Raw genomic sequence first — 27,902 nt, forward strand, 5'->3', positions numbered from 1 at the left:
GGAATACAAAATATATTAAAAGAAATAATGGCTGAAAACTCCCCAGAATTGATGAACATGTGAATGTACATATTCACATACATATGTACATATAAGAAGTTCAATGAACTGCAATTAGGATGAGCATAAACAAAAATAGATGCACACAGATATATCATTCTAGAAATCCCCCAAACCAAAGACAGACAAGATAAAATTTTGAAAATAGCTGTACTAGGTTGGATACTGTCCTACAAAGTTTATGTCTGTCCCACAGCTTCAGAATGTGATTTTATTTGAAAATAAAGCCCCTGTAGATGTATTTAGTTAAGAAAAGGTTTTACTGGATTAGGGTGGGACCTTAATCCAATACTAGAGGCACGCAAGGACCCACATGCTGCTGGAGGCAGAGACTACAGTGATGTCTCTACAAGCCAAAGAACACCAAGGATTTCTGGCAATAAGAGAAGCTGGGAGAAAAGCATGGGAAAAATTCCCCTCAGAGCCTTCAGAGGGACATAGGCACGGCTCTGTTGACATCTTGATTTCAGACTTTTATCTTCTAGAACTGCGAGGGATTAAATTTCTGTTGTTTTAAACCACTCAGATGGTGGTAACTGTTACACAAGTCCTAGGAAAATTCATACAGCAGAAAAAGAAAAATGACTTGTCACATATAACGGAACCCCAATATGATTAACAGCTGGTTCATTACAACAAACAATGGAGAAAGCAGTGGATGGCATACGTATTACTTCATTTTGTGCTGCCACAAAGGAATGCCTGAAGGTGGGTGATTTACCAAGCAAAGAGGTTTATTGGAAACACCGTCCTGCAGGCTGTACATGAAGCATGGCTCCAGCATCTGCTTCTGGTGATGGCTTTTGAGAGCTTTCAATCCTAGTAGAAGGCTAAGGGGAAGCAGGCATGTCACATGGCAAGAAAGGGAGGAGAAGGGGGTCCCATACTCTTTCTTAACAATCAGATCCCGTGTGAACTCATTACAGTGGGGTGTGCACCAAGCCATTCATGAAGAATCTGTCCCTACGACCCAAATAATTCCCACTAGGCCCCACCTCCAACACTGGAGATCAAATTTCAACATGGGATTAGGAGGCTGAAACAAATATCCAAACTCTATCACCATATTTAAAGTGTAAAAATAAACTGGCAGTCAACAATCTTATATACAACCAAAAATAACTTTCAAAAATAAGACATCCCTAGATAAACAAAAAATGAGAGAGCTCATTGCTAGCAGACCTACCACACAAGAAATACTAAAGGATGTTCTTCAGGCTGAAAGCAAGTGACCCCAGATAGTAACTGGATTCCACAGGGAAAGAGAAGGGAAAGGTACCAAATAGGAAATTAGTTAATTATAAGGGATTCACTCAGTGACCCACCTAGAGCAACTTCTAGTCCTGCAAGTTCCGTTTGTGGTAAGTGGCCTATACAGATGAACACAAATACTTACCTTTGTTAAAACTACCTACAGTATTCAGTATAGCAACATACTGTACAGATTTGCAGCCTGGGAGCAACAGGTCATACCACGCAGCCTAAGTGTGTAGCAGGCTGTACCATCTAGGTTTGTGTAAGTCTACTCTGTGATGCTCACAGAACAACAACAAACACACTTACCAATGCATTTCTCAGCACGTATCCCCATTGTTAAGTGATGCTTGACTGTACATTTATGGTAAAATGATTTTCAACAAGGGTGCCAGGAAAATTCACTGGGCAATAAATAGTCTTTTCAACAAATTGTGCTGGACAACTGGACAGCCATATGCAAAAGAATGATGTCGTAATACCTTATTCAAAAACTACCTCAAAATGGATCACAGACCTAAATTTAAGAACAAAATCTATAAAACTCTTAGGAAAAAAATATAGTAAATCTTTGTGTCCTTAGCTTAGGCAATGATTTCTTAAATATGACACACTCAAGTACAAGCAGCAAAAGAGAAAAAAACAGACTTCATCTTTAAAACATTTATGCTTCAAAGAACACCACCAAGAAAGTAAAAAGACAACCTACAGAATGAGAAAAAATATTTGCAAATAATATACCTGATAAGAAACTTGAATCAAGAATATATAAAGAACTCAACTCAATAATGAAAAGAAAAATAACCCAACTAAAGAATAGGTAAGTATTTAATAGAAATTTCTCCAAAGAAGACATAGAAATGACCAATAAGCACACAAAAAGATGCTCAACACCATGAGCTATCAGAGAAATGCAAATTCAAACCACAAAAAGATATCACTTCACACCCCGTAGAAAGGCTACAATCAAAAAGACAATAAGTGGTGTTGAGGATGTGGAGAAACTGGAACCCTCATATACTGCTGGTGGAAATGTACAATGGTGCAGCTGCTCTGGTAAACAGCACTTCCTCGAAAGGTTAAACAGAGTCACCCTATGACACATATAACAAATGTACAGTCGTCCCTCAGTATCCACAGGGAATTGGTTCCAGTGCCGCACCCCACCCCCCATACCTAAATGCAAAGATGCTCAGGTTCCACATATAAAATAGTGCATGTAACCCACACACATCCTCCTGTATACTTTAAATCATCTCTAGATAATTATAATACCTAATACAATGTAAACGTTACTTAAAAATGTTATACTGTATTGTTTAAGGAATAATAACAAGAAAAAAAGTCTGCACATATTCAGTACAGACATAACCATTGTGGGCCTAACTACATTTTCAATTCATGGTTAGCTGAATCCATAGATATGGAGGTCCTACTGTATAAATAAAATGTGGTATATTCACATAATGGATTATTTGGTAATAAAAATATATTAACTACTGATACAAGCTACCACATGAATGAAACCTGAAAACACGCTAAGTGAGAAAAGCTAGTCACAAAAGGCAAACATTGCATTATCCCATCTATATAAAATACTCAGAATTGGCAAATCTACATGGACAGAAAACAGATTAATGGTTGCCTAGGCATTGGGGTGTGGAAGGCCTTAAGGGAAAATGGAGAGTGACAGCTAACATAGGCTTCCTTAGGGGGTTCTAAAATTGGATGTGGTAATGGCTGTACAACTCTGTGAATACATTACAAACTACTGAATTATACATTTTAAGGGGGAATTGTATGGTATGTGAATCATATCTCAACAAATCTGTTACTTTAAAAACATGCAACATGCAATATTTTTGGACATAATTTGTTACCTAATAGTTAAAAGGGTTTCTTTCATTGGTGAGTTTATACTGATGTTTAACAAGAGTACTATTAGCCAAGGAAGCCTCCAGGGTATTCATCAAAGTGGTCTGTGAACCAGAAAAGGTTAAAAACCACAGCTCCCAAGTTTCATACTTGCTCAAAAAGATAAACACAGGGTTTCCACACAATCCAGTAATCCCACTCCTAAGTATACCTAAAAGAACTGAAAATCCTACGTCCACACAAAAACTTACACACATGCATTCATAGCAGCATTATTCACGATAGCCTCCAGGTGGAAACAACTCCAAATACCCATCAGTTGAGAAACAGGGAAACAGTATGTGGTACATCCATACAATGGAGTATTGTTCAGCCATGAAAAAGAATGAAGAGTACGACTCATGCTAGAGCTGAGCCTTGAAGACAGACCAAATATCACATTACTTCATTCGGATGAAATGTTCAAAAAAGGCAGATTCATAGAGATAGAGAGTAGTTTTAGTGGTTTCCCAGAGCTGGCGGGAGGGGGCTGGGAAATGGAAGTGATTGCTAATGGGTACAGGACTTCTTTTTGGGGTGATGAAAATACTGTGGAATCAGAATGTGGTGCTAACTCTGTGGACATACTATAAGCCACTGAATTGTATCTTTGAGAAGCGTGAATTCTATGATATGTGAATTATCTCTCAATGAAAAAAGAAAGTTTCTTAATATTACAAATACTAATCAGGTATGCAAACTTACCAAAATTCTTTTCCGATCCTTTTCTGATAAAAACTTTACTGGTGGGTATTTCTGGGTAAAGCTGTATAATATAAAGAGATTCAAAAGGAAAAAGTCAAACATCTTATTTGAATATTTTCTCTATCATCAAAGTATGTGTCAGGTTTTGGGACTGTTATTGTTTGCTCCTTCTCTCTACTCTTGAATGAGTGCTGGAGAAACCAAGGAGTCACTAGTTAACTTGAGGTCAAGAGCTATCTAACTCGCTCCTTGTTTAGGATCAAGCTAAGGACATGACTTGAGATTCTACCTCTGAGAAGCGAAAGCTTAAGGAACTACAGGCTTCCAGCAGCTGCTAAAGCAGGGCAGGCACTACCTCTACTAGTCCAGACAAAACCACACCATAAGGAAGATGGCCATGAAACTGCCTTTGCAAAATTGTAATCAGAGAAATCTAATGACTGGCTCCATCTTGCTTCTAACCTCACAGGCTAAATTTTTATTTTTGTTGTTTTTGCTTATTTTAGTGCAGAGGCCAAGATAACTAGGAGAGGAATGTATAGTAAAATGTTGAGGCAAGGAAAACTGACCCTCCTCGTTTCGAGATTGAAGCCACATTCCTAAGCCGAGGTTAGAGTTATGGTAGGGTCTGAACTTTGCTAAAGAATAAGCATAAACATTGACCTGCCATTGCTTAGCTTAGCTTGTTTATCTGTATATTGCTTACTGCCCCAGAGTCACTCAAACAGAGGTTGCAAGATTTGTAACTTCTCCAATAACCTCTACAGATAATATCACTACTGTGAATCCTAAATAAACGGTATTTGAGGTATCTTTCAGATTTAGCATTTTGGCATACAGACGAAGAGATGTCACCTGGTCCTCAGACTCTGCTTCCACGAACTGATTCAGCTGCATGAAGACAGTTTCCACACCCTCATGATTTCACATCCAGCCAATCAATTGTTTCAGCTCCCCAGACCCCGCCCACCAAACTACCCTTAAAAACCCAAGCCTCCGAGTTCTCAGGGAGGCAGATCTGAGAAACCGCGCCCATTCTCACAGGTGGCTGGCCCTGCGATTGAACTCTTTCTTGGCTGTAACACCTGTTGTTCTCAGTGCCTTGGTTTTCTCAGGGCAGTGGGCAAGAAGAACCCACCGGGCTATAACCATGGCATTCTCTAGGTACTGTACCAGGGCCCAGGTGGAAGAAAGCAGCTTCGTGAAGTCACAGGCCCAACGCGCGAGGACCGCCCCGCAAGAGTGAGAAAAGATATTAATGAAACTTTGTCTCCTGCTCCAGGAATTTTCACAGTCACGGCATCCTCTTTCTGACCAGCATCCCTGATAAAACAATGGAGCATCAGCATCTTCTGTCTCTGTGGGTCTGCTCCGACTCCATCTCAAGTCTCACTTATCTTTCGATCCCCCTTGCTGCCCTAAGGTGCCATGAGTCCCCAGCCCACACTGATGTCCTAGGAGCAGGGCAGTGTGATGAGAATATAAAACATCCAGGGAGAGGTAATAAACACAGAGCCGAAATAGTCATTTTTAAAGTGATTCAGTTAGGAACAAAAGTGCTTTAAATAAAATCTGAGACATCAGCTTTATGGTCATTACACTAATTGGAGAGGTTGGGCCAGGTCCATCCCTGCCCTGTCCCCAGCACAGACACAGCAATAGAGGATACAGAATGCACTTCCTTAATGGTCGCTGAACTGAAGGGAATATGAAGGGTCATTAGACAGAAGTCCCTGAAGCAGGGGTTTCTCATCTCCAGAAAGCCAGGAGCATGCTTAAATTGGAGTCAAAGGGCTATTACAGTGCAGACGAATTCCCCCATTAAGAACTTCCAGAGTCTCAAAAGCTCAAGTTCCCCTTGCAGACTACAAAAGCAGATGGGAGAGTCTGAGGACATAGGTGGGAACCCCAGGGTTCCCCTTGTGAGCTCGCCGAGTGTCTTTAGTACTTGCCGCCCACAGGAAGGGCCTCGGGAATGTTATCCACGCAGCTGGGGAGCAGGTGCAAGTTCTGCCTTCAGTCAGGAGCGATGCTGTTAGACTGGCGGGAGCAGCACACGTGTCTTGTTTGCCAAGTAACACTTCTTGTCATTCCGTCTCCTACCTCACCAACTCAGCTGGGGGACGGCACTGTCAATCTCAGAGTTATCTGTGTGCGCCTCTCACACCGCTCCAATTGTCCTCATTTCTCTGAGCTCACGACATCCAGGTCTTCAGCCTCAATCCCCGAGCGGCACACCCAGCGCCGTGGCACAGGTGAGACCCTCTTTCCTTCCCACGACTGCTCACAAGCACCGTGGCTCCTCCAGACTGTGTTGTGAAAACGCTGGTGCCGTCTCTGACTCGTAACTTCCCCTCACTCACCTTCTGGGCTCCTTCTCTACTGTGTATATGATTTTAGAGTCAGGACCGCGTGGGAATGGGAGTATAGCTACATACGGGAAAACGAGGTGCAGGGAGAGAAACCAATTCAGTGAGGAGCGGAGGCGCAGGACTGTAGAGTGTGCATCCGGGGCCACGGAAACAAATGTTAATCCAAGCTGTCAGCTTAGAATAGTCCCTATCTGAAAGCTTAAAATGAAATGTGGTGTGCTACTTATACCAAGAGGAAACGGCCAAACCATTTTATTACAGGAAATGTACTTCAAAGAAATTGAACTGAAGCAAAGGCATGGTTGCCTGACACGCGCAGTGACAGGTGTAAGATGGACTAAAAAATACTTCAAATGCAGTGTGCTGACACCTTTAATTTAAAAAACGAAAAATAGTTGAGTTTCTTGCTTTGTTTCTCTTCAATACGTAGCAGCCGAGTTTTAGATTTCATATGTATACGCTCAAGTAATTAAACTTTTAAAAAACTATCTTATACTCCTCACTTCTTCCTGTGAGAAGCCATACATACAAAGCTGAAAGTAACAGGAAGGGGAGGGTGCCTGTGGGGTCCTCCTCAGTATGCATGTCATCCCGTTTTCCTCCTTGCAGTAATGGGTGACAGGGCACAGTGCCAACAGAGTGCAGTGACCACGTGGATGCTGTTGGCTGGGCCACATGCTGAGCCAGCTGCCTGGTGCTCCCAAGCACCTGCTGGACTGACCCAGGGCTGGGCAGGGGCACAAGGCCTTTTTTTTCTTTTTTTGAGACAAGGTCTCACACTCCGTCGCCCCAGATGGAGTATAGCGGTATCATCACAGCCCACTGCAGCCTTGTATTTTTTGTAGAGATGAGGTTTCATTATGTTGTCCAGGCTGGGCTCGAACTCCTGGGCTCCAGCCACTGGCCTGCTGAGGCTTCCAAAGTGCTGGTATTACACCATGCCTGGCCCACAAGGCTTCTTAAAGACCTGTAGCAGGTGAAAATCCTACCCAGTGTACTGGCTCATCCTCTTATTTGGGAACTTTCCATTAAGCACCGTTCTACACTAGGCACTAGGGGTTAAGCAGCGAAACGCGGCAGAGGCCTGAGGCCTGCATTCCTGAGCGAGAGAAACCAGCAAGCAGAGGCAGAATGAGGGATGAACTAGGTAACAAATCTTTTCTTACAGTCCCAAATGAACACTTTACTAATTATTAATGTTTTATGCCATTCTAGATAAAACTTACTGTTTAGCCAGTAAGTAGTATTCTTACTTAGAATTTAAATGATCATCATGTGCCATCTATTCAAAGAACATTTAAAGATACAGAGTTAAAATTAAACAAATGGCATATAATCAAAGTATTAAGCAATGGGAGTGTGATAAAAGAGAAAAAGCCCACATACAATCTATTTACTCAGGATTCTAGAATGACACTGTCTTCTTTCTTTCCCTATATAAATATAACCTGTAACTTCCAAAAATATCTTTCGTTCTTGGGGGCCACTTTGCTCAAAGTGACAAGCACATCAAGTAAACCTATTTCCAGTCACATTCTTATCTTGTCAGTGTCGAGATGGTAGTTTGATCATCTTTATCACACACTTAGGAAAAGTAAAGCTAGACGGAGTTCCATCAATTTCTATTGACACGCTTTTTTAGCCAGGCCTGTGCTTGACCTTCTGACACAGTAATGCAGGCATGTGGATCACCTGACTTGCTGACCAACCTGAAGGACGGAACCATTCCAGAATGAATCACCTGCAAGCAGCCCCAGAGGCAAATGTTTGCCCTCTGCCCCTATTTTCAAGGTGGTCTCACAGGTTGACAAGAATAAAGTGTTAGTAAATTCTTAGGATCAAATTCTTATTTGTGCTTCTCTGTCCAGTTTAAAAGCACACACTCAAAAAAACATCACAAAAGTGTCAAAGAGATGGTGTAATCCTCACGTTGAGAGCTCTTGTTCGTAAGCTATTGCCTTAGGGAAGTTATCGAATTGAGATATTTTTCTTTTCATAAATGAATACTATCATCTAAAGAAAATAATCACTGGTCGACAAGTTTGGGTTTTTTTTTACCAATATATAAAACGTGTGTTGGGTTATTTCTTATCGTTTCAATTTTTCTTTAAAAAAAAAGCTTCATTAAAATCTCTCAATTCTGCTGTCTTATCAAAGGCAGATTTTCTGGCTCCCATCCAAGGAAATATTACAAGCTGTATAACTGATGCACAAAATCACAGCAAAAAAAAATTTAAAGCACAAGTAGCAACCTTATATTACTAAGGGAATCTGTTAAAAATTACTGACAACTTTTGTTCTGGTAAGTGCTGAAACTAACAGTTTGCTTGACTGCTCAGTTGAGGATAAGAAGAAAGTGAATGACACATTTTGTTTAATGATGCTTTTCCAATTGTATTTCCCTTTGATCATTTAATGAAAATCAAAGAACAACTGCTCTTCATTTCTTCATTTTTGTTCTGGACTTGATAAAAGGCTCATCCAATGCTGACACACATCATCCAAACTCATCCCAAGAAAGGGGAAAAAAATCACATCAACTTTAATACATGCTGTCATTTTTCTTTTTAAAATTTCTAAAGACTCAACTGCTACTCCAGACAATGTTCTCCGAATACAGTACGTGCCAGAGGAAAGTCCCAGAGCCTGAGGCTCAGCAGCCTTGGGAGTGCCTGAGAGAGAACCTGAGGGCGATAGTGTCCCAAAGGGTGAAGAGAGGTTCTCTCTGGAATCTGACTCAAATAAATGTTTCTATCGTATTCCATTCATTCTTCCTCCCACTTCACTGGACTAAATTCTGGAAACCTCATAAACTTTGGTGACAAAAGCAGCTAAATGACTACACATGACACACCACAGGCTCCACATTCTTATTTTGTGGTGTTTGCATATGGTACTATGTTTTAGGCCCAGAGGACTGTTCTCCTGTTTCGCCATTCCAGCCAACTGATCAATATACGCAGAAGTTAAAGGAAAATGTGAGGCCTGGCCTCAACTTCTATGTAATAAATTTGCAGAAATTCAGACATTCAGAGTTTGAACAAGGAAGATCTTAACACATCTAGATTGACTCTTCTCCCAATGTTCTATCTGGGTATTACACTCAAAGCGGGGGAAATGCATATGTAGACATTTATTTAGGTTGGTAGAGTTTGGAGAAAACAAACTGAGAATTACTCAATTGAGACAAACTTATTTTAACTATTGACCTTAAGACAAAAAGTACACATACCTTTTTTCTAAATCTCTGATTTTCTCTCTTAGTGGTTCAACCATCTAGAACAATAACAAAAATCAGTTTTAAAGCAAAAACACAGTTCTCAACTCCTTTCACCCCATTCTGATGTTTCAGATAAGGCAAAACAGGTTTTAATTTCTTCTACAAATTAACTTCCGGTTTGAAATTACGATACACCACTTGCATCACAATGCTAGAACTGAACAGATAAACTGTCGATTTGAACTCTTACTCCATAAACGCCTCAGTTTCTGAGACAATTAATGTATTTGCTCACCCATCTTACTAGGAAGAATGTAAAAGGTGTTTCAGGTTCATAAAAACAGATCAACACTATCCATCTCTTTTTAGGAAGAATCCCCTAAGCATGGCCCACAAAAGCTTAACATCTTGTTTCTGCAATTACTGTGCATATTCATGTTATCAGCTGCAGCACACAGTTGCAGGCTGTGAGTCAACCCACATCCACGTCTGTAGACACTGTGGACTCAGGAAAAAGACAACCCAAGAGCTTCCCAGGACTCCCTTATTTGGCTTCAGACACAAAGTAAGTAATCCCCCATCCTCTCCCCCACAGTCCATGTTACAGTGGTCTGGCTGTATCTATATGTATTTAAATAGGAAGTGCATAACCAAGCATAGGTGCTAGCCTTCAGCTGGGTGGGTGTGCGACATCTCCATCTGTGCATGTGGACATTCTTTACATTTGTTGGCCTAGCATCCGATTGGTGGCCATTTTTCTTTTCAGCATCTGTGCCAGTGAGAGGATGTTGGTACTCATCTCTATCTCCCAAAGGCAATCACTTCCCTTTCTCTAAAAGACGCTTTCCTGAAAAGTCATGTAAAAGTCTAAATCCATTTTGCCTTTGAGGTAGAACTTGTTTTAATAAGTCAAAAATGGACCAACAGTAACAGATTGCATGTCCTCTTAAATAAGGGAGTAATTTTTTGAGACATGGTTTCAGAATCACAGAACAGCATCAAGCTGCCACAATAAGAATGACAGCAGGAGCAAAGGAAGCAAAATTGACAAGCGCACAGACAAAATACATACAAAAATAGAAAAGAGACTAACCTCTTCAATCTTGCTTTCAATTTTTAGTTCACCGTTTTCCTGGATAGACCTGTTGAGTAGAAAGCTATAAAACTGAGATCAACTGAAAGGCTTTGTGACTTCACGACTGTTTCTGAATAAATTACCCTAACATAACCCAAAGAATGCAGACCACCTCCGTCTCCTGCTCAACTATCAGTCACATGTACAATTCCCTCCAGAAAGGATGCACCAGAGGAAAAGAAGACAACCAAAGGGAGGGAATCCCCTTAAATCCATCTATGAACATGCTCAGTATTACCTAATGGATTATTTCCACTAAACTAAAATAATCTCACTGCTATGCTACATCCAACACAGGATTTTAAATTAGAAGCAGGAAGTGTGTCTGTAGGAGTATATGTTTGTGCCTGCTGGGCTTTCCTGGGGATTTCACGCAAAAATGGAGTCTTTTAAGTAAAACCACAGAGCTCCTTTAAATGGGCTCTGAGCACCCCACCTAGTCATACACAGCAGCCTTTGTCAGGAGACACACACATGCCCTGGTGGTAGGAATCAAATCGACACTGTCCCACCCACCTTGCAAAACCCAACTCCACATGAAAAGTCTTCTGAAGGCATAGTAACTTTTTACCCTGGTAGACATGTGCAGCCGCATTACATTACAATACCAACCTAATCATCACAACAGTGATTCTCACAACATAACCAGGGGGAGCAAATTTTCCTTTACATGGAAAACTATTAACAGTACCAAATTTGCTTTTACAATAAATGCTTATTTCTTTCTGCTGATTTTTTATAAGGCTATTTTTTTAATTTGGTGAAGAGATAACACAAGGGTTTGATTTTTACAAGAGTGCCTCCTGCCCTGTGAAGCACACACGATGCATACAGGCCTAACGCTGGACTAAACAGGTGGTCTCTGCATCGATATCCACTAACTGGCCCCCTGGGGTCCCGGGCCAGCCATGGCTTCCCGAAGACAGCTCCCTTCTCAAAAGGCTTTGCAAAAGCCCCTCAGTGTTCTTGCTCAAGCCACCCAGAAATATAATTTACATAAGCTAGGGTCAACCCTTTATTATCTACATCAGGAGGGAAGGGAGGGGTGGCTGACCATTGCTTTACTTGTGGGCTTTACTTGGTAACTGTTAAAATCAGCTGCATTCCTTGAGAATACCGATACGAGAAAAGAAACAGCTCAGATATGTGAATAGCAAGAACCCAGTTTTGTTTTTAAAATATACTTTTAATTAAACCATGACATTCATGGTATATATGTACCAACTGAAATGTGTCTATAAAATCCAACCACAGTACCCAAGTAATTAAAAACAATTACCTCATATTAACGAAGTTGCCCCAAACAGCTGTAAGAGAAAGAAAAAAGAGAAGTCAATGTTTAAGTCCACAACTTTCAGGGATTCCAATGGATGGAATCTTAAATTTTAACCAATATTTTAAATTTTACAAAGAAAATTAACTTATGTCATGAAGACAACCAAATGCACACTTTGTTTTCAGAACAATTACATCTTACTACAAAATAAGTAAAAACAGGATCGGTAGAGGTTTTATTCAGGCCAAGTTTGAGAACTGCAACCCAAGAACATTGATTCAAGTTGCCCTGAATATATGCTCCCATCAGCAGCAGTCACAAGTGGGCTTTTAAAGGAAGAGGCGGTTTCTAAGTTACCAAGAATTTACATTAAAATAACATAAGCTACTGATTGCCTATACATTGTTTTTTGTATCAAAATTTCCAGGAAAAAGATAATTGGGCAGAAACAAAATGTGTTTGAAGAACTGGCCATGGGCATGGCAGGGCATGACTTTAGTTCCATGCTTACGTCGCTGTGGCCTGACAAATTCTGCATACCTCACATGGCTCGTACTGCTCTGAGCTGTTTTTCTTTTCTATCTATCCCCGTGGTTTTGGAATACCTCTTTTGGGGTCTGGAGTTGGAGAGTGCATGTGAAGCTTTTTTTTTTTTTTTTTTTTCCAAGTGACAGATCTGCCTATATTACCCAGTCTGGTCTCTAGCGATCCTCCCGCCTCAGCCTCCTGAGTAAGTGGGAATGCAGGCATGCGCCACCACACCTAGCTAAGGATGCATGTGTTTTGATAAACAGTATGTTCTCAACCTTCGTTTGAGGAAGAACTAGTCACAAAAATCAAATAATCACATGTCTGAAAGAAGTCCTAAGGTTCAGTCTAACCTCTCCCTTGTAATGATGATGAAAGCAAACCCAGAGAAGTTAAACAGTGGCCTGCAGTTCGGCTTAACTCCAACAGGAGTGCATCCTTTCTCAGCACTTACTACGTCTCCCTTCTATACTCTAGGCGCCTGGTGGGCAGGCTCTCCTGTGCCTGTATACTTCGGTAAATGTGTGTTAAGTCATCCCTGAATCAACGGCAGATGACTTTAATACTGGACCATGAGCACTCACTCTAAGTTACTGAGCAGGCAATTCTTTCTATGGAGGTCTTTTCTGAGGATAAGCAGTCCTAATATTTTGTACACACTCCTATTTGGCCCTCATTTGGCCACTCAGCAGATACTGAAGGTCTTCTAAGTGCCAGGTGCATTTAGGTGCTTCCAGGCGCCGAGGAGGAAGAGAGAGAGTAAACACAAACGTCCTCCCAGTCCGGGGTTGTTAATTTTGTGAGTTTGGGAAGGCCCTGAGGTTAGGATCTCATCACCCCAGGCATCTTCCCATTGCTATCCTCTTGTGTGTAGTAGGAGTTTAATAGCTACTCATCAAATAGGATGCAGTATACAAACTACACTCCCACAAGAAATTCCCACTCTCAAGAAGGGAAATGTCACTAATTCCATAAAAGCACATCTCTCTTCACACAGAGGAGGAAACTTGATTTAAAAAAAAAAAAAAAGACAGCAATAGATGACCAAATAAATAAAAGTGGCAAGAAAGCAGGGAAAAGGGAGAAATTAAAATAAAGCTATTAACTAGATTATTCATCAAAAAAATTAAAACTGCTTCTGTCAGGGGCATTGGAACCAGAGTAACTCCATCTTGAACAGAAGCTGGGTAAAGTGAGGCTGAGGTCTACTGGGCTGCATTCCCAGACTGTTAAGGCATTCTAAGTCACAGGATGAGATGGGAAGTCAGCATTAAGATACACGTCATGCGCCAGGCACGGTGGCTCACACCTGTAATCCCAGCACTTCGGGAGGCAGAGGAAGGCAGATCACCTGAGGTCAAGAGTTCAAGACCAGCCTGACCAACATGGTGAAACCCCATCTCTACTAAAAATACAAAATTAGCTGGGTGTGGTGGCACGTGCCTGTAATCCCAGCTACTTGGGAGGCTGAGGCAGGAGAATCACTTGAGCCCTGGAAATGGAGGTTACAGTGGGCTGAGACCATGCCATTGCACTCCAGTCTGGGCAACAAGAAAGAAACTCCATCTCAAGAAAAAACAAAAAAACAAAAAAAAACATACGGGTCATAAAGACCTTGCTGATGAAATATGTTATAGTAAAATCAAGTCATAAAGACCTTGCTGATAAAATAGGTTGCAGTAAAGAAGCTGACTAAAATCCAGCAAAACCAAGATGGCCACAAGAGTGACCTCTGGCTGTCCTCGCTACTACACTCTCACCAGCGCCATGACAGTTTACAAATGCCAAGGCAACGTCAGGAAGTTACCTATATGGTCTAAAAAGAGGAGGTGTGAATAATCCACCCCTTGCTTAGCATATCATCAAGAACTAACCATAAAAATGGGCAACCAGCAGCCCTCAGAACTGCCCTCTCTATAGAGGAGCCATTCTTTTAATCCTTCATTTTCTTAATAAACTTGCTTTCACTTTAAGGACTCACCCTGAATTCTTTCTTGTGCAAGATCCAAGAACCCTCTCTTGGGGTCTGGATCGGGACCCCTTTCCTGTAACACTTAAACCTTTGGACCACATGATTTTGCCTTTATCTTATTCTCAGGAAATCAGTAAACATATAGCAAAAGTGCCCTCACCAATGTCATGGCCTTATTTATAATCACACACACAAAAAAGGAATAAGCCAAAATATCCCACAATTAGAGAACTGCTGTATAAATTGTCATACAGCCATTTGATGAAATCAGAAAGCCATTAAATATGACTATGGAACTACACTGTAACATGATGCAGTTATGACAGTACCAGATGAAAAAATATATATACAGTGTGACTCTCACTTCTATAAAATGCATTGGGGAAAAAAAAAGACTGTGAAATTTCCAAAATACTGAGTTTAAATGGTGACATGAGTAACTGTTTAATTTTCCTTGTGGTTAAGTGTTTACTTACTTTTAAAAAAGGAGGGAAGAGAATTTAACCCTTACTAAACTCCATGTCCTTGTTGTCCTGTTCTTGCCTCTTTCTAGACACCTGGTGAACACCTGGGTCAGTCTTCAGCTCGGATTCCAGGCACTGCTGCCACCAGAGTCCACAAAGATCACCTGTGAGCCACCAGTTGCCCAACCCATGTGCACTTTTCTTTACTGTGCTATATATCTCAAATAAGTGTACTGTCTCATTTTGGCTGTAGGATTAAGCTGCTTATCAAAGTAGACAAAGTAGTCCCTTTCTTACTGAAAATAGTATTCCACGCTATGGAAGCATCCATTTTCTTATTGCCTTCTGGGTGGGTAGCACCTTTTGGCAGACTTTTCAAATCATTCCATGGTTATTTGCTTTTTCAGTTTTTTCTTTCAAACCTTTTTTCGAGTCAGTTTAAAATGTTGATTTCAGGCCAGTGCGGTGGCTCACGCCTGTAATCCTAATACTTTCGGAGGCCAAGGCAGGCAGATCGCTTGAGCTCTGGAGTTTGAGGCCGGCCTGTACAAACTGGTGAAAACCCCATCTCAAAAAATTAGCCAGGGCGGTGGCCCGTGCCTGTAATCCCAGCTACATGGGTGTGGCGGGGAGGCGGCAGTGGGGAAGGGGGCTCGGGGGGCTCGGTGGCGGGGGGTTGGGGGGGTGGCGCAGAAGCAGAAAGATTACTTGAGCCCAGGAGGTCGAGGTTGCAGTGAGCTGAGACAGCACCACTGCACTCCAGCCTGGGTGACAAAAGTGAGACCCTGTCTTGGGGGGGAAAAAAAAAAGTTGATTTCACAGAAATATCTCAATCCTTCTATCCTCAGTTCATTTCAGAGCAGTGAAGGCTGCCACCCATCCCAGACACCTTCGGTTTCCTTGACCATGATGTCCTGAGCCCTTTCCCCTTGCCCGCTGGTTCTCCTTAATTATCTCTTCCCAGGATCAGCCCCGGAGAATGATGCCCAAGCCACAGCCAAAGCTTTACCACCCTTCATAAATGGGTAAGAATGGATGTAAGCAGATAAGGACCAGATCCACTTCTGGGTCTCAGACTTCTTCCACTGACCCTGGAGGCTGGAGATGCACCTGGAGACATGCCCTCTCCTCCCCAGCTGCATCTCCTGATTCACCCTGCAAAGGAGGCTTCATGAATCCCTTCCTTCCCCACTCAGACCTCCAGAGCAGCCCCCTGCAAGCAGCCCCCTGCATGGGACTCTCCACCCTCCCTAACCACCTGCTGTCCCCAACCCTTCAGCTCGTCCACAGGTGGTGTCCTGGGCACTTGCACCTCCAAGACTCATCTGAGATTTTATTCTCCAGAAAGCATCTTCAATCATCCCTCCTGCTCCAGGAGACACTGGGGCCCCCGCTGTGTGGCCAAGGCCTGCTACATGTTTTGTTCTAATTGGTACCTTACAGGTGGGTCTCTCTGCAAGATGAGGTGTTTTCATATTTACATTTGCTACACCAGGCATACGTGGTCCAAGCACTAAAATTAGTTGAATGCATGCCAAGTAATTTTTCCCTTTTCTTACAACACTTATCCCTTGCTTATTACTTTTTATCTTCAGACACGCTATAACCAATTAATCTTTACAATGTTTTTATGTCAAGTGTTCTGGCCTCCTTTCAAATTATCAAAAGCTCTACCTGCTTTACTTCAGACAGAATCCAATACCCAGCCCAGACCAAAGAACAGACACACACGCATGGCAAAGCACGACAAACCCCCACATCGCTGCATAGATTCCAAATGCAAAGACACAAGCAATTTCCAACAATTATGGAACCTCAGTTTTGTGTAGTTTTGTGTAGAGTAGCCTGAAAGGTTGCAGGGCATAGACCTTAAAAGTTAACCATTACTTTAAAGCAATGTTGATTTTAAGTTTTTGCAACCTGCTTAAGTTATTTTGAGCCACCTTATGGTGCTTCAAACAGATCGCTGGACATTACTAACAGATGCACTCTACAAATATTTGAACTGAATTAAACCCACTTATATAGCACCAGGAATCAATATTAAGAAAAGTATTTTAAGAAAGATACTTATTCAGTTATTGACAAAGGGCTTATAACTGAATTCCCTTCCACAGCTTTCAAGATATTTTAATTTTTAATATAAATTTAAAAAGTACTTTGTATGTAAACTGAGGCACATCAGCTTCATCGTTCTCATTATGTTCGTATCCAGACTTCAAGCTATGCAGGGAAACCCAGTTCAAGAAAATCTAACTCATAAAAATTTTCATTTAGAGTGAAATATTGAGTGTTTTAAAGGGTATGATTAAAATGGGTGTCCTTTTCCAACAAAGAAAAACTTAAAATGCTAACCCAACACTTTCACAATCTCTCTGAGTCTAACTTGATTTCTTAAACAGTCATCAGCTATCATGAGATCAATCCTTTTAGAACACAGTTTCCCAATCTGAAGTCTGTGGGTCTCCACGGATCCCTGAATGGGTTTCAGGGAGACTAGAGGGGAGTCTCATGTGAAAGCACACATGAAATTGTGTGTTCACAGGTCAAGGTCCGCCAATGAATTCAAGACCCCAAACAAATGAAAAACCACCAATTCAGAATCCATCAAAGCCCAGGATTTTAAGAGGCACATTTGTTTTAGAATAGAGATACAGCCTGAGTCCCTGAATGCCAGGCCACACACAAAGTACAGATTCTTTACCAGGAATCCAGATCTGGGTAGCAATTTCAATGGTCCTATTTCAAGTAATGTTACAAGGCTGGATCAAGCAAAATCACCATTTCCGTTTCATACCTGTCCATTTCAAATGGCTACAGTATGCTTTAGCGTATTTTTCTCAGTCATTCCAATCACTATTTTAAAAAAACTGGAAAGCATATGTACCTTTACACTAAGTCACAGGAAGGAAGTATGATTTAGGGAGATTGCTCTCCTACCCTACGTTATCTATGTAACACTGTATGTAAGACTCAGTACTTGCAGATGCACAAGTTAAGACCCTGCACACATTGCTTTACTGTCCAGTAGGTGATGTGGGGTCTGTGATAGAAAAGCAGCAAGTATGGGGAGGATCCCCAGAGAGGGCATGGAGAAGTCTTCCCAAAGGCCTGGCTGGGTGACAAGCAGTGGGGGGGTCCACCTCAGACTACAGGAAACAGCGTGCTCCCACTTCCTGCAATAAAAGGTGGATCAGCCACCACTGGCTAGATGCTGGAGAACTTACCCCTTTATTGAGACCTAGGCCTTTAGACTGAAGCATGCACAGAGAAAGAAAAGGCATGCCCCAAAATAATAGTAACAGAGGCCATCAGTCACAGGGCAAATGCAGGTCTCTTTTTAAAAATGTCAACATTTATTTCAGTATCTTCTAGGAGCCAAGCAATGTGTGAGGTCCAGTAGCCAAGGTTCCTAATCCACACTGCCTTTTAGCATTGCAAGGGCTCTGCAGGCCTCAACGCTGACGGAGATGGGGCCGGGGGTGGGGCAATGTGGATCTGATTCTCCAGTCTCAACCAATAAAATCCAGGACCTTCCAGGCCACAGGTCTGTACTTCAGACCTGCTGAATCAGAATCTCTGCAGAGGCCTCCAGCAGCTGTATTTTTTAAGTACCCCAGGTGACTGTGACCCCTGGCGAGGGAAGAGGACCTCTACCCTAAGGGATCTGGGGACCTGCTGCCACCACCTATTGCCCACCTCTCTGAATGTTCAGAGTCCAGGCTCAGGCTATCTGCCTCATCATTCCTCAGACTTGCCCCATCTGCCTGCCTCAGGGCCTTTGCACTTACACTTCTCCCAACTGCCTCTTCACCTTTCCCCCTTCCTCCCTTCCTCTCTCAGTTCACCCAAGGGCTCAGCTCAAAAGTTACCTTATCAAAGAGGTCTTCTGACCAATCTGTCTGTAAGAGCAACCCCACCAACAGCCCACTTAGCCTTTCTTTTTCTTCACAGCATTATCACCAGCCAATACACCTATTTATCTATGTCTATGTTTATTGCCTATTTGTGCCCAACAAAAAAATGTAAGCTCCACAGGAGCACCAATTTTTGTTTGTTCAGTGCTGTTATCCAGGGTCCTGAGACAGATGAACATAATATGTACTCACTCAATATTTGCTGAAAGAATGACTACAAAGCTCCCCCAAATGACTGGGAATTGCTACTCTAGGGCAGCAGTCAGAAAACTATAGGCTGGGTGTGGTGGCTGATGCCTGTAATCCCAGCACTTTGGGAGTGTGGACTGCTTTAGCCCAGGAGTTTGAGACCAGCATGAGCAACATGGTGAAATCCTGTCTCTACAAAAAAAATACAGAAATTAGTTGGGCATGGTGGCACACACCTGTGGTCCCAGCGACTCAGGAAGCTGAGGTGGGAGAATCGCCCAGGAGACTGAGGCTGCAGTGAGCCATAATCACACCACTGCACCCCAGCCTAAGCAACAAAGTGAGACTCTGTCTCAAAAAAAAAAAAAAAAAAAAAAAAAAAAAAATTAAAAACCCACAAAACTCCATTAAAAGAGCCAGAATAGCAAATATTGCAGTTTTGTGGGACATCTCCGTCCCAGCTACTCAACTCTACCACTGGAGCGTGAGCACAGCCAGAGATAATGTGTAAAAGCATGGCTGTGCTCCCACACAACTGTACTGAAGGACACAGAAGTTTGCATTTGATGTAATTTTCAGGCGCTGTGAGCTAGTATTCTTTTCGACTTTTTTCAACCATTTAAAACCTGTGAAAACTTTCCAGCCCTTGGGTCTCACACAAACTAGCAGTGGGCTGGATATGGCCCATGGGCCACAGTTTGCTGACCTTTGCTCTAAGGGATACCAGAAGGACTAGGGTGACTCCAGTCCAGGCAGTTCTTGTCCTTGAAGGAAAATCACCAGCAGCCACCTATATACAAAGCACGGTGGAGAAGTAAAGGCTGCAGTCACCCAAGTCCTGGGGAGTAGCGTGAAGATGCCTGTGGGCCACATACTCATAAATGGGAAGACTCCCGGACGGAGGAGATTCTCATGGAGGAAGAGGGAGGGGCGGGGGCGGCAATGCCAGCAGAGGCCTCTGGGGAAGGGAAGATGCAGCAACAAGGTCAAGATGGGCAGGATAGTTGTTTTCCTAACAAGACCCAGGAGATTCTGTTTATGAACCAAATATGGGCACCACTGTGTTTCCTTTTGTATTATTCCAAGAAAGCTGGGCTCCGGACAGCAGGCAATGAACAGCTGTTGGGAGCATGAGAGACAGTGAGGTGCTGTAGCCTGAGCGAATCTGGAAGCAGAGGTGTGAGAGACAAATGGGTGAGGGAAGGGTTGAACACAGAGTAAGTAGATAATGCAGAGGGCAGAGCCCACAGGTCCTGAGGGTGAGGACAGTAATGTCACAAGATAAGAGCACCTGAGGCAGACAGCTGGGGCAGGGGAGGATGGTCTGAGATAAGCACATGCTTAGCTCAGGGCATCCTGTAGCAACCCACATGAAGATGTCTCACAGGCAAACAGAACCTGAGGCCTGGGGCTTGAAGGCCCGCATCAGCCAGAGGTGCAACCCAGGGCCTGTGTGGGGTGCACATGGTGAGAGGCCACAGCCCTGGGGAGGGCCTTGTAACAGAACCAAGGCATGTGCCCAGTAGGAGTGGCAATGCCGGCATCATTGCTGGTTTACCGAGCACCTACTCCACGTGGGCCTTTTATGCTGGTTCTAATCACAAAGTCATGCTATCACCACCATCCCAGAGCGGAAGACAGGCCCCAAGAGGTAGCCTGTGACTTGCTCGAGGCCACATAGCTAGTGCCCACCCACCCCGGGCCACCCTTCCAAAAGTGAGGCCTCAGTCCAAGGCCTGCATGACCTGTCAAGGGCTCCAGATCCCTTCCCATCTGCACGGAATAAAGGCGCCTTGTTCATTTCCAAACACATCCCCTAAGCTAATCCCCCCATCCTCGATGCCACGTGGCACATGCTCAAACAAAAACTGAGTGACATCAACCTCCAGGAAATCCTCAGCGGGACACTGAAGCCTCCTGCAATGTGAAAGATGCCCCCATTTCAGGAGAACGAATAGCGATTTCCAACCTTCCAGCGCTCAGAGCAGGAACACTTTAATTTAGAGAGGCGTTCAAAACGGAAATCTTGTACAAACAGACGGCACCTTGAGCACACTGAAAGTATTACTGGCAGAGAAAGTTCCAGAATGCTGCTGCTGCACGCATTCCGATGCTGGACTGTTTGCTGTTCCTCTCAAGTTTTTCTGAACATGTGAGCTATATCAAAAAGCCTCATCTGAGTTGTAAAACAGTTTGTCTGCCAAGTGCTTGCAGCAAAGCGACATGGAATCTTTATACCCAAAGGGAGACTCCAAAGTGACACTTTTAAAACCTGTCCAAAAATTATCTGGCACACCTTGCATGGGGGAACAGGAGGAGTGTCTCTATGTCCTTCTTTTAAGTCTGGGGGTCTTGGGCTGCTTGGACCACAGGGAAGAGCAGAAGATACACTATATGATGTCTTTAGATGGTCACAGTGGCCAGTGCTTCCGCCGCATTTGCTGAGACACTCGGTCTCAGAGCCCTGAACCACCATGCATGAAGTCTGACCACCCGAGGCCAGACAGGTTGCCTGTGGGCACCCTAACAGTCAAGCCTGAGTCTGTCCCCAAGGTCCAGACCTGCCAGTGAAGAAGCCACCTGCAAATGGATGTTCTAACCTGGGTGTGGTCCCAGGCATCACGAAACGAAGAAGAGCCATCCCCATCTCAAATTTCTGACCCATCAAACCCACGGGTATAAATACAACGGTAACTGTTTTCTGCCACTATGTTTTAAAGTGGTTGGTTAAGCAGTGAAACATAACCACAACCAAAACAGAGCCGGACCTGTCACCACCTCTAATCTATTGATGCTCATATGCCCAGGTCACAGCCCTCAAATCAAGCCAAATATAGGGCTAAACCCCTCCTCACCCACAGCATACCCTACCAAGCGTATCTGCCCCCTCCTCCAGTCAGAAGCACAGCTTTGCATAGAGACTGGTCCACCTGGGTAGAAGTCAAGGGCCAAGTCTGAATCTTCGGAAAATTCTGATCCTGATCCCCCCAACCCAGGCTGCTCCCCACCTGACTGCAGTCCTCCCACCTCCCATCTGAACCAAACAAGTGTACATAGGAAAGATGCACCCTTACGCACCTCCGAAGAACCCCAATCATCCTAGCTCTCCGGTCCTCCCACCTCCCATCTGAACATAACAAGTGTACATAGGAAAGATGCACCCTTACGCACCTCCGAAGAACCCCAATCATCCTAGCTCTCCGGAAAAGGGCAAATCTTTGACTTGCCTTGGATAAATCCTGAGGTGGCACAACTGAAATGTTTTCTTAAAGCAGGTAAGAATATGCATCATTCTTCTATGAAGAAAAGCATTCAAAGTTTGGCTTAAGCTGACCAGAAGGTTCAAATTAGAAGATACTGCTCTGTGTTTAATTCTTCGAGTAAGAAAGGGGGATGTGTCCCTGGGGTGAGGGGGCTTCGCAGTTGCTAGTTCCTACCAAAAGAATGAGGTGCTCAAAGGTCAGGCATCATGACAGACCAAAGAGCGGCAGTTGCTGAACAGGAAACCATGCCTACTCCTGAACCCGAAGGAGCCTTAGCCCTAAACTTCCCGAAGCATGTCCAGACTAGAGTAGCCTTTGCCGCCACCGTCCTCAGCCTTCCAGGCCTGCGCTCATCCTAAGTGGTGACACAGGATGAAAAGTGGCCCAAATAAAAAGGCAATTTGGGGTACCTGAGCAGGCTCTAGCAACTGGCATGCTCCAAGCCTAAAGCAGAAGGCACTTGCTTATCAGACCTCCCTGTGGTCCTCACCCTGCTCTCAGCCCTCCAGGAAGCCAGAACTCCAATTAGCTGCCTCCGGAGGCAGGCAAAAGAGCAGCCCTTCGCAATCCCAGATGGTAGGCTCTGAAATTTGGCTATAAAACCCCTGTTTGTGACGCACACCTTCCCATAGGCTTACCTAATAAAACCCTACCAATATGCCTAGGGGAAAAAATCTGCCCCAAGATATCACTTTTTTAAAAAGGTGGTTAAAAGTATGGGTTTTGCAGATGATATCTGCACCTTTTAAAAGTCTTTGCACATAAAATGTCAACGTTAAGTAAAAAGGACAACTTAGAGGATAACACATACAGCAGGGTCAATGTTTTTGCTTTTTAAAGCTACATCTTTTTTTTTTTTTTTTTTTGAGATGCAGTCTCACTCTGTTACCCAGGCTGGAACGAAGTGGCAGGATCCGGTTTGCTGTAACCTCCACTACCCGGGTTCAAGAGATTCTCCTGTCTCAGCCTCCTGAGTAGCTGGGATTACAGGTGCGCACTACCACACCTGGCTAATTTTTGTATTTTTAGTAGAGACGGGATTTCACCATGTTGGTCAGGCTAGTCTTGAACTCCAGACCTCAGGTGATCCACCTGCTTTGGCCTCCCAAAGTGATGGGATTATAGACGTAAGCCACCAAGCCTGGTCTAGCTACAAGCATTTTTAAAGCTATACATGTATATATTTGTTTATTTTATAATAAAATACCTGGATAAAAGAAACTCACTTCCACAGGGAATCCTCTAAGGGAGAACAGCACAAACGCCTGTTCAGACCAGAGCTATGCAAGGTGTGTTCCTGAACCGCACCAGCAGCCTCATCTGAGAACTTGCTGGAGATACGAATTCTCAGGTCCCATGCAGGGCTCCTGTCTAAGTATTTGTGTCTCCTTCAAAGTCACATGTTGAAATTCTAACCCCCAATATACCGGCATTCCGAGGTGAGGATTGTGGGTGGTGACTGAGTTGGGAAAGCAGAGCTCTCATGAGTGGGGTCAGTGCCCTCTTAAGAGGGACCCCGGAGAGAGCCCTCACCCCTTTGCCATGTGAGGACACTGCGAGAAGGCGCCATCTATGAACCAGGGAGTGGGCCCTCACCAGACACTGAATCTGCTGGGGCTTTCATCTTGGACTTCCCAGCCTCCAGAACTGTGGGAAATAAATTTCTGTTGTTTACAAGCCACCCAGTCTGTGGCATTTTGTTACTGCAGCCTGGGGTAGGACAGCTGTCAAAGCAGACACTCTGGGGTGTGGCCCGGCCATCTGGCCTTAGCAAGACTCCCGGTGATGCTGATGTGGCCCAAATCTGAGACCCTCTGCTCTGGGCACTCACCTGTGTTCTCACTTGCTCAGTTCGTCTTAAGACATTCCACATTTTAGTAAGACAAACAACAGAGTCAAATGTCAGAAGAACTCCTCTGCACACACCTCCTCCGTCTCAGGCGCTACTGAATTCTAGATGCCCCTTCTCCCTCTTCACCGCTCTTCCATCGTGGTTGGCAGATGCTGACAATGTGTTCTTCCACGTGTCCCCCATCTCTGTGCCCGCCGCGTGGGGGCCCTGGCCACTGCATCACCAGGCCGCCTCCTTCCGGGCCCTTCTGTCTATGCCATCCCCATGTGGCACTTCTCCCTACTTTACACGGTTTGTCCAAAAAGTCTTGGTCCTTTTCCTGCTCAAGATTTCTGAGTTCTCCAGAACAATCTGGTCACCTGCTTCCAATTATCAGTCTTGAGCACGCACCCCACATATACATATATGTACCACTATATTAAGTTCATTATAACAGAAATAATGCACAAGGATGAGGCAAAAAGTATGTGTGTCTATACAAGTATGTGTGTGTATATATACAAATACGTGTATGTATACATATACGTGTATGTGTGTGTAAATATATACAAGTGGGTGTATGTGTATGTATATATGTGTATATATATGTACGTGTGTATATGTACATGTGTGCCTGTGTGTCTGTGTGTGTGTATATGTGTGTGTGTGTATATATATAGCAGCTCCACAATCTCTTTTACAATATTCCACGTGGAGTAGAATACCCCCTAGTGGATGCCTGGCACTGGCCCCCACACCCAGCCCCCTTGCCCCTGCCCTATGTCCACTCCTCCATCACCTGTGGCAAGCTGGGCAGTGTAGTTCTGAGCACGCCCAGTGCCCCCCAGCCTTCCTGAACCACAGAATGCCTTCCAGCTTCTTTTATCACATTCTTACTTCCTGACCAAGAAATAATCAGTGTCTGATCATGAATGGGCCTTTTTTCTAACGGACTCCAGGGCTGTGCTGATAAAGCTCGCTCAGGACCAGGTCCCTGTGGGCTGGACTGGGCACAGCTTGGGAGCAGGGCTTCATGTTACCTTTGCTCTGTGCAGCAAAGCCCTGCATGGTCACTGGTGTCTGGCTTTCTCCTCATCCCAAGGGCGCCCAGTCTCCCTCTGTGGCTCCGACATGCATCAGGCACAGGCACTATGACATAAATCTACCAAGGAGTTCTGTGCAACCATGGATTCATGAGGTAGATCTCTACATTGAAAGATTTCCTCCATCGCTGGGCGCGGTGGCTCATGCCTGTAATCCCAGCACTTTGGGAGGCCGAGGCGGGCAGATCACAAGGTCAGGAGTTCCAGACCAGCTTGGCCAACATGGTAAAACCCCATCTCTACTAAAAGAATACCAAAATTAGCCAAGCATGATGGCAGGCACCTATAATCCCAGCTACTCCGGAGGCTGAGGCAGGAGAATCACTTGAACCCAGGAGGCAGAGGTTGCAGTGAACCGAGATCACAGCACTGCACTCCAGCCTAGGCGACAGAGCGAGACTCCGTCTCAAAAAAGAAAGATTTCCTCCACATATAAAGTAAAAAAGCAAAGCACAGAAAAATCAAGGGCATAAAACCATTTACATTTTAAAAGCACTTAAGACATTCTAACCCACGGGAAGGTGAACAGGATTAGCTGGAAGGGAGCAATGCATTCCATATACTTCCAGACTGATGGTTAAAATTATGAATTAAAACTACGCCCCAGAAATATATGTAAAATATCAATGACCCTTGCATCTCACTATCCAAATTATAAACCACCCTTAACCACCAAGTACCTTCCCAGGTTCTCTACCTCACCTTAGGTTTTGGCCGCAAAAATACTACAGAGAAAGCTCTGCAATAGATACTTCAGTAACAACTATGTGACTAATTCTTGGAACTGGAAATAAGATACACTATCTGCACATCTCCACCTGAGAAAATCAAGTACCTTGTCACTGGAAGCAGGACACCAATCAACTTGGAAACATGTTGCACTCACACATTTCACTCAAGGATCTAGTCCAGTGTCACCATTTAATAAGCACAAAACACCTCTTCATCCGAAATACCAGAGGATAGCATCAAATTTGGGGAGCAGAATAGGGAGGCAGAAATAGAAAGAAAATTTCCAGACCACTTCTGATCTCCAGAAAGCAAAAATGGACTTTGATCCTGCAAATTACTACAGACAAATATCAAATGATAAGAAGTGGATTCTCCTTCTTTCTCTCCTCCCAACTTCGCAAATATCAATGATGCCTGGTGTGGCATGGTAGAAAATGTTACCATGCTATTTCTTTTGCCTTTTTCTACTTAAAGAGATATAGGGTCCACCTACAGAAATGTGACAATATTTTACCTCAAACAATAACAATGGAAAATGAAATATACTTATCCTAAGGTTACCAAATGAATGAATCTCCTTAGTTTTCTGATGGAATGAACAGATTCATTAAAGAAAAAGAGGAAAACCAAGGGGAGGGAAACCCTCCTAGCTCATGGGGGCATCCCACAGGGTGGGCTGTAGAGAAGTCACTGGAGTTTCACCCCTCCCATGCCCGTCACCAGTGAGGCTAAGCATCAGGGCCCTCATCCTTACAGGCACATCCCACAGCAGCCCTGTACTCTTCTTCCTCCCGCCAATCACGTCCCTGGCTCAGGGCAGGGCTCTGGAACCTCACCATTGAATGCCTACGTCTCTCTGAAAACTGCTGACTGGCCCCAGCTCCCAGCACATGCTCCCTTCTCAGCAGGCTCCAGCCAGCACCACAGATTAGGTTTGAGAGTAACCGTGGATGAAACTATTTTTAGAATGCCTAAGGCAAAGAAAGCTGGGGCAAGTGGGGCATGGTAGCACAACCTGTAGTTCCAGCACTTTAGGAGGTCCAGGCGGGAGCAACGCCTGAGCAGAGGAGTTCGAGACCACCCTGGGCAACATGGTGAAACCCTGTCTCCACTAAAATACAAAAAACTAGCCGGGCATGGTGGCGTGCACCTGTAGTCCCAGCTACTCGGGAGACTGACACACCAGAAACACTTGAGCCCAGGAGGGCAGGTTGCAGTGAGCCGATACGGTGCCACTGCACTCAAGCTTGGGCTACAGAGTAAGACTCCGTCTCCAAAAAAAAACAACCACCACCACCACAAAAAAAACAACCATACTAGTTAGAAAGAAAAAGTAAAAGTAAATTCAGACTTCTCACCACAACTTTTAGGCGGAACTACCATGATCTAAGAAACCCAGGACTGCTAGTGCTAGGATCCGACATAACATGTAAAGCTCTATTATTTCTTTCAGAAAGTAGGGCACTTTCTAAACGTTAAGAACAAGATGGGAAAAATGTAGGCAACTTAAGCATTCATACAAAAGGCAAAGGATAAATTTTTTTAAAAGATGGATTACGACTTCAGGGCTCCTTATTGCTTACTGTTAAAAAGTTTTGCTAGTAATATATTTGATACTTGATCTTGATGTAGAATGAATGCTAAAGAGAAACTTGATGGAAATACACTTCGCAAAAGAAAGAAATTATAAAACTTTCCTGAGGGCCAAAAGAAAGGTCTGTCTAAAGCAGGGATGTCCAATCTTTTGGATTCCTCAAGCCACACTGGAAAAATAATTGTCTTGGGCCCCATGTAACAATAATAATAGCTGATGAGCAAAAAAAGCAAAAAAACAAAAAACAAAAAAAACTCATGATGTTTTAAGAACGTTTATGAATTTGTCCTGGGCCACATGCAGCCCGCGGGCCGCCGCTTGAACAAGCTTGGCAAAGAAAAGTTAGGCGCTATTTCTGGATGGGAAGGCAATT

General features: G+C 43.8%; 1 protein-coding gene across 3 annotated transcripts in view; it reads right to left on the minus strand.

Moving 5' to 3' along the window:
• UXS1 (UDP-glucuronate decarboxylase 1) overlaps positions 1 to 27,902 on the minus strand; it is a 94,329-nt gene that overhangs the window by 54,887 nt on the left and 11,540 nt on the right. Inside the window, exons 2-5 of one of the 3 annotated variants that reach the window (XM_008008291.3) lie at positions 11,940 to 11,967; positions 10,619 to 10,682; positions 9,538 to 9,581; positions 3,934 to 3,994 (exon numbers count right to left, since the gene is read on the minus strand). In XM_008008291.3, coding sequence (XP_008006482.1) covers positions 3,934 to 3,994; positions 9,538 to 9,581; positions 10,619 to 10,682; positions 11,940 to 11,967 — 197 coding nt within the window. Of the gene's footprint in view, positions 1 to 3,933; positions 3,995 to 9,537; positions 9,582 to 10,618; positions 10,683 to 11,939; positions 11,968 to 27,902 lie in introns of those variants that run through there. The other 2 variants (XM_008008292.3, XM_073023299.1) reach the window with 2 other exon arrangements.

This window comes from Chlorocebus sabaeus, chromosome 14 (assembly GCF_047675955.1).
Source record: "Chlorocebus sabaeus isolate Y175 chromosome 14, mChlSab1.0.hap1, whole genome shotgun sequence".
Lineage (NCBI taxonomy): Eukaryota > Metazoa > Chordata > Mammalia > Primates > Cercopithecidae > Chlorocebus > Chlorocebus sabaeus.